Source organism: Chiloscyllium plagiosum, chromosome 7, assembly GCF_004010195.1.
Source record: "Chiloscyllium plagiosum isolate BGI_BamShark_2017 chromosome 7, ASM401019v2, whole genome shotgun sequence".
NCBI lineage: Eukaryota > Metazoa > Chordata > Chondrichthyes > Orectolobiformes > Hemiscylliidae > Chiloscyllium > Chiloscyllium plagiosum.
The window spans coordinates 1,053,706-1,060,876 of record NC_057716.1 but is presented as its reverse complement, the minus strand read 5'-3'; the positions used below and the strand labels follow the sequence as shown (position 1 = coordinate 1,060,876).

The 7,171-nt window shown below is 41.8% G+C and overlaps 1 protein-coding gene across 3 annotated transcripts in view; it reads right to left on the bottom strand.

Moving 5' to 3' along the window:
• pms1 (PMS1 homolog 1, mismatch repair system component) overlaps window positions 1-7,171 on the bottom strand; it is a 113,717-nt gene that overhangs the window by 74,290 nt on the left and 32,256 nt on the right. For all 3 annotated transcript variants that reach the window (XM_043692840.1, XM_043692842.1, XM_043692841.1), the window contains exon 4: window positions 1,329-1,431. In XM_043692840.1, coding sequence (XP_043548775.1) covers window positions 1,329-1,431 — 103 coding nt within the window. The remainder of the gene's footprint in view (window positions 1-1,328; window positions 1,432-7,171) is intronic.

Here is a 7,171-nt window from a genome sequence, read left to right as displayed (position 1 = left end):
GAGTCGTGAGTTCGTGGAATGCCCTGCCAGTAGCAGTGGTGGACTCTCCCTCATTATGGGCATTTAAGCGGGCATTGGATAGGCATATGGAGGATAGTGGGCTCGTGTCGGTTAGATGGGCTTGGATCGGCGCAACATCGAGGGCCGAAGGGCCTGTACTGCGCTGTATTCTTCTATGTTCTATGTTCTAAGGTGTACCTGGGATTGTGACATATTTATTACTGAATAGCCTCACTAGCCTTGAAAAGCAAATTTTATATTAATGGAGATGTTTGACATTCCAGTACGATTAAAATGCACATTTTAACTTTTCTAAAGAAAGTTGGTGCATCTTATGTTTCAGTCCCCATTGCAAGTCCCAATCAGTTATTGTTATTTAAACTATTGCAGTCAGCAAGCGGAAAACTCAGTGCATTTTACTTTGTGGTAACTGTCCATTGGAATATTCGATATTCAAGAATGTTCCAATTAATCTATTTAATGCCATCGCTCTTACTGTATACCTCACAATCCCCTCAACCTGACGTCATATTTGTAATAATGATTGAAAGAGGAAATTCATGCCACAGAAATAGCAAAAACATTCGCGAGCAACGTTTCTTGATGTCCTTTAGCAACAAGCATCGTTGATTCACCTCTGACTGCAAACTCCTGGCCATGATGTTATTTGACATCTTAAAGTTAATTTATATCCTTACTTCTGACATCCAATCACTGCAAATTTATTCATTTAAAACATACAGAATTTCCCTTATATACTACTAAACATACTGTATATTTGATCTTATTTTGTTGATGCTGCTTCCAGCTGTTATCATTTAATAATAATATAAATTATTATATATTAAATGATAAATTATTAAATTAATTAAATTGAACTTTGCCTTAATTTGTTCCAAAGTTCGCTACAACAGTTGAAAATTCAAAAAGTTGAGATGTGAACTCGCTTAAATACAAGGATGATTAGATTAGCTTAGATTCCCTACAGTGTGGAAATAGGCCCTTCAGCCCAACAAGTCCACACCGACCCTCCGAAGAGTAACCCACCCAGTCTCATTTCCCTTTGACTAATGCACCTAACACTATGGGCAATTTAGAATGGCCAATTCACTGGACCTGCACATCTTTGGACTGTGGGAGGAAACTGGAGCACCCGGAGAAAACCCACGCAGACAGGGGGAGAATGTGTAAACTCCACACAGACAGTCACCCAAGGCTGGAATCGAAGCTGGGACCGTGGTGCTGTGAGACAGCAATGCTAACCACCGAGCCACCGTGCCGCCCCAACATGCAACACACCCATCTTTGACATAAGAAAAATGAAATACCTTGGCCCATGTGAGAAGGTTTCTGTGCAATGATGTGTCCCGCTTTGTCCAAAGTATACTGAGTACTCACATCATCAGCAGTCGTTTTAGTTGTGATAACAACCTGCAAAAAAGAAAGTGAAGCTGAATGATATTTGCATAATAAACATTTTAAGGCAATATTCAAGGTGAACCCTAATGGCTCTATGGGTAAATGCACTGACTGCTGTAGACGAGTGCAATGTAAACCAGGTCCAGATGTAACAATTGGTTGTGGAAAGCTATGTTTCAATTGCCCTCAATGTTTTGGGTTAGGAAAACGTCAGCGAGAAATCCTGTTCTGATCACTAATTAGTTGAAAGGTATGTAAATACGGTGCCATGTGAGCTAGTCTAAGGCTCAACTGTTACTAGCATCACTCCAGTCGTCACTCACTTTCAAGACTCACACATGAAGGATATTCTCAGAAAAACATAGACATTTCATTTAGTTCATAACAATTCTAATTATTCAGAAAACTATCATTGCACTAAATATCAAAACTACTGTAATGTGGCTGTATAACACAAAAATCTATTTTAGTGTTGTGCAATTTTAACTATATTTTAGATGAACAAATTAAAGAGAAATAATAAATGCTTAAAATATCAAAATGCATAAAATATTCTCACAGCTTGAAATAAAAAATTCCATGTGGCGGCACGGTGGCACAGTGGTTAGCACTGTTGCCTCACAGTGCCAGAGACCTGGGTTCAATTCCCGCCTCAGGCGACTGACTGTGTAGAGTTTGCACATTCTCCCCATGTCTGCGTGGGTTTCCTCCGGGTGCTCTGGTTTCCTCCCACAGTCCAAAAATGTGCAGGCTAGGTAAACTGGCCATGCAAAATTGCCCGTAGTGTTAGGTGAAGGGGTAAAATGTAAGGGAGTGGGTCTGGGTTGGTTGCGCTTTGGCAGGTCGGTGTGGACTTGTTGGGCCAAAGGGCCTGTTTCCACACTGTAAGTAATCTAATGTAAGTAATCTAATATAAAAGTCTTGCAACTTATTTTTGTTTAAGTGTTGAGTTTTCAATTTTGTGTTATTTTGTGTCTTCAAACACAACACATGCAAAAACTGATTTGGCTGGTCTCCTTTGCAGCCATCTTCAAGGACAGGTAAGGCTGTCTAGTAATGGATTAGCTCATATACTATGGTACCATTCTTCATATCCTGTACCTACTTAAAATTTTTATGAAAGGTCAGGAACAAAAGGCCATTGATTTAAGGAAATCAGTTATAGAAGAAAAGACAAAATGGGGGATATTTTGATTTACAAAGTGAGTTACAATCTGGAATGCACTGCTTGAAATTAAAGTATAAAACTTTCCAAAAGAATCTGGAATAGTATTTGGAGAAAATTGCAGGGTCGGGGAAAGGGCTTAAAGATGGGAAAAACTGGGTCAGTAAGGCTACATAATGAGAGAAAGACTTTGCTTGACTGAGTCAGAAGAAAAATTGCATTATCTGGGAATTTGTATCAAAATGAGAATTTTGTACAAAGGGAGAAAAGGTGCTTTAAGCAAGATTTACTGCAAGCATTGCTATGTGCTGAGTGGAGAATTCAGTAAAGGGTGCTTTGCCTCTTGTTTTCAAGCCTACAGCATTTAATTTCTGATTTTGTATAACTGAGAACAGTTACTAACTGGTAGTACTAGAAATTTTTATCAGCATTGTATTGCTTTATTAGCATTGTAAACTGGCAGATGGAGGCCATATTAATTATAAATGAATAAACAGGCAATTATTAATTAATTATCACATATTAGTGATGCGCTAGAGCATCAGGACATGAAGCTTCTAGATTTAGGTGTGATCCAGGGCAAACACATCTGCAACTAAGTTCTTGTGGCAGCAAGACGTTCGGTTCAGAGTTATTGAACTGAAAGCCAAGCTGCAAACACTGTAGCACATTACGGAAAGGGAACGGTTACTTTATTCTACGAGAAGTCATGTCCCATAGCATAGGACTTTCTGAATTGGCCAGTGATCTGGAACAAGGAGGTGTGACTACAAACAGCTGAGCAGCCGGTGCAGAGAAGAATTCACATTCTTGGATCATTGGAAACTCTTCTGGGGTAGATGTGACCTGTACAAGAAGGATGGATTGCACCTGAATTGGAAGGGGACTAATATACTGGCGGGGAGATTTCTTAGAGCTGCCCAAGAGGATTTAAACTAGTATGCTGAGGAAAGATAGCAGTCTGACACAGATACAATTGGGAAACGGAGGAAGTCAAACAATCAGGGCAGGCAGGTACAAAGCAGAGAATGAGATAGGACTGATAAACTGCATTTATTTCAATGCAAGAGGCTAACAGATAAAGCAGATCAACTGCGGGCATGGTTAGGTTCGTGAGATTGGGCTATCATAGCAATTAGAGAGATGTGGCTCAGGGATGGACAGGACTGGCAACTTAATGTTACAGGGTTTGGATGCTATAGGAAGGATATAAAGGGGAGCAAGAGAGGAGGGAGGAGTGGTGTTTTTGATTAAGGATAACATTACTGTTGTACTTGTGGAGCACATTCCTGGAAATACATTAAGGGAAGTTATTTGGGTGTAAGTAAGAAATGAGAAAGGGATGGTCACCTTACTGGGATTGTACTGTAGACCTAGGAGAAAGTGAAGACTGCACATGCTGGAGTTCAGAGTCAAAACATGCAGTGCTGAAAAAGCACAGCGGTCAGGCAGCATCCAAGGAGGAGGAGAGTCAACATTTCATGCATAAGCTCTTCATCATTCCTGATGAAAAGTTTAAGCTCGAAATGTCAACTCCCCTGCTCCTCGAATGCTGCCTGACCGATTGTGCTTTTCCAGCACCATACTTTTTGACCCTTGTATTACAGACCCCCAATAGTCAATGGGAAATTGAGAAACAAATTTGTAAAGCGATCTCAGCTCTCTGTAAGAATAATAGAGTGGTTATAGTGGGGGATTTTAATTATGCACACATAGAATGGGACTGCCATAGTGTTAAGGGTTTGAATGGAGAGGAATTTGTTAAGTGTGGACAGGAAAATGTTTCTGATTCAGAATGTGGATGCACCTACTAGAGATGGTGCAAACCTTGACCTACACTTGGGAAATAAGGCAGGGCAGGTGACTCAGGTGTGGGCAGCACTTTGGGGCCAGTGACCATAATTCTATCAGTTTTAAACAGTGATGGAAAAAGATAGACCGGATCTAAAATTTCAAGTTCTAAACCAGAGGAAGGCCAAATTTGATGTTATTAGGCAAGAATTTTCACAAGTTGACTGGGGGCAATGTCCGCAGGTAAAGGGATGGCTGGAAATTGGGAAGAATTCAATCACAAGATAACAAGAGTCCAGAGACAATATGTCCCTCTGAGTGAAGGGCAAGGCTGGTAGGTGTAGGGAATGTTGGATGACTGGAGAAATCGAGGTTTTGGTCAAGAAAAAAGAAAGAAACATATGTTAGGTATTGAGTGAATCTCTAGAAGAGTATAAAGGCAGCAGGGATATACTTAAGAAGAAAATCAGTAGGGCAAAAAGGGGACATGAAATAGCTTCGGCAAATAGGATTAAGGAGATTCCAAAGGGATTCTACAAATACATAAAGGACAAAAGGGTAACTAAGGACGGAATAGGGCCCCTTAAAGATTAGGAAGCCTGCCTACATGTGCAACCGCAGAAGATAGATGAGATACTAAACAGGTATTTCGTATCAATGTTAACTGTGGAGAAGGATATGGAAGAAAGAGAATGTGGGGAAATAAACACATCTTGAAAAATGCCATTATTATAGACATGGCAGTGCTGGACATCTTAAAACACATAAAGGTGGATAAATCCCCAGGATCTGATCAGGTACACTCTCGAACTCTGTGGGAAGCGAGGGGCGAGATGGCTGGGCCCCTTGCTGAGGAATTGGAGGTGAAGTGCTAGAAGACTGGAGGTTGGCTAATGTAGTGCCACCATTTCAGAAAGGTGGTAAGGAAAAGCTAGGGAACTATAGACTGGTGAGCCTGACATCAGTGGTGGGCAAGTTGTTGGAGGAAATGCTTAGGGACAGGACTTACATGTGTTTGGAAAGGCAAGGACTGACAAGAGATAGTTAAAATGACTGTGCATGGGAAATCCTGGCTCACTAACTTGACTGAATTTTTTTGAAGTAGTAACGAAAAGGACTGATGAGGGCAGAGTGGTGGATGGGATCCATATGGACTTCAGCAAGGTGTTTGACAAGGTTCCTCATGATAGACTGGTTAGCAAGGTTAGATCACATGGAATACAGAGACAACTAGCTATTTGGATACAGAACTGGCTTGAAGATAAAAGACAGAGGGTGGTGGTGGAGGGTTGTTTTTCAGATTGGAGATCTGTGATTAGTGGCGTGCCACAACAATCGACGCTGTGTCCACTGCTTTTCCTCATTGATGTAAATGGCTTGACTGTGAACATGGGAGGTATGGTAAGTTTGCAGATGACACTAATGTTGGAGGTGTAGTGGACAGCGAAGGTCTCTCAGAGTACAATAGGATCTTGATCAGATGGGCCAATCGGCCGAAGATTTGCAGATGGAGTTTAATTTAGATAAACGTGAGGTGCTGTATTTTGGAAAGGCAAATCAGGGCAGGACTTACACACTTAATGGTAAGGCCTTGAGAGTGTTGCTGAACAAAGAGACCTTGGAGTGCAGATTCATAGTTCCTTAAAAGTGGAGTCGCAGGTAAATGGGATAGTGAAGAAGGCGTTTGGCATTTTATATCCTTGCCTTTATTGGTTACTGCATTGAGTATAGAAGTTGGGAGGTCATGTTGCAGCCATACAGGATATTGATTAAACCACTTTTGTAGTATTGTGAGCAATTCTGGTCTCTCCTACAGAAGGATGTTGTGGAATTTGGAAGGGTTCAGAAAAGATGAACAAGGATGTTGCCAGAGTTGGAGGGTTTGAGCTACAAGGAGAAACTAAATAGGCTGGAGCTGTTTTCCATGGTGTGTCGGAGGCTGAGGGGCAACCTTACAAAGCATGGATTGGGTCAATAGTCAAAGTCGTTTCCCTGGGTAGGTGAGTCCAAAACTACAAGACATAGATTAAAACTGAGAGGGGAAAGATATTAAATGGACCTATGGGACAGCTTATTCAAGCAGAGAGTGGTGCATGTGTGGAATGAGTTGCCAAAGGAAGTGGTAGAGGCTGTACGATTATAACATTTAAAAGGCATCTGGATGGGTACATGAATAGGTAGCTTTTTGAAGGATATGGGCAAAATGCTGGCAAGTGGGACTAGATTAATTTTGGATATCTGGTCAGCATGGACAAGTTGAACTGAAGGGTCTGTTTCCGTGCTGTACATCTCTATGACTCTAAGTGAGGCAGGTAAGAGGACCCACAGCACAGGACCCTCAGCTTTTGCAATAATTCAACAGGTTTGAGGCTGTCACCTAGTTTGGATGAGTGTGAGAGCTGCAGGGTGGATGAATTAATTGGCCATGCACATAGAACATAGAAGAATACAGCGCAGTACAGGCCCTACAGGACCCTCAGCTTTTGCAATAATTCAACAGGTTTGAGGCTGTCACCTAGTTTGGATGAGTGTGAGAGCTGCAGGGTGGATGAATTAATTGGCCATGCACATAGAACATAGAAGAATACAGCGCAGTACAGGCCCTTTGGCCCTCGATGTTGCGCCGATCCAAGCCCACCTAACCTACACTAGCCCACTATCCTCCATATGCCTATCCAATGCCCGCTTAAATGCCCATAATGAGGGAGAGTCCACCACTGCTACTGGCAGGGCATTCCATGAACTCACGACTCGCTGAGTAAAGAACCTACCCCTAACATCTGTCCTAAACCTACC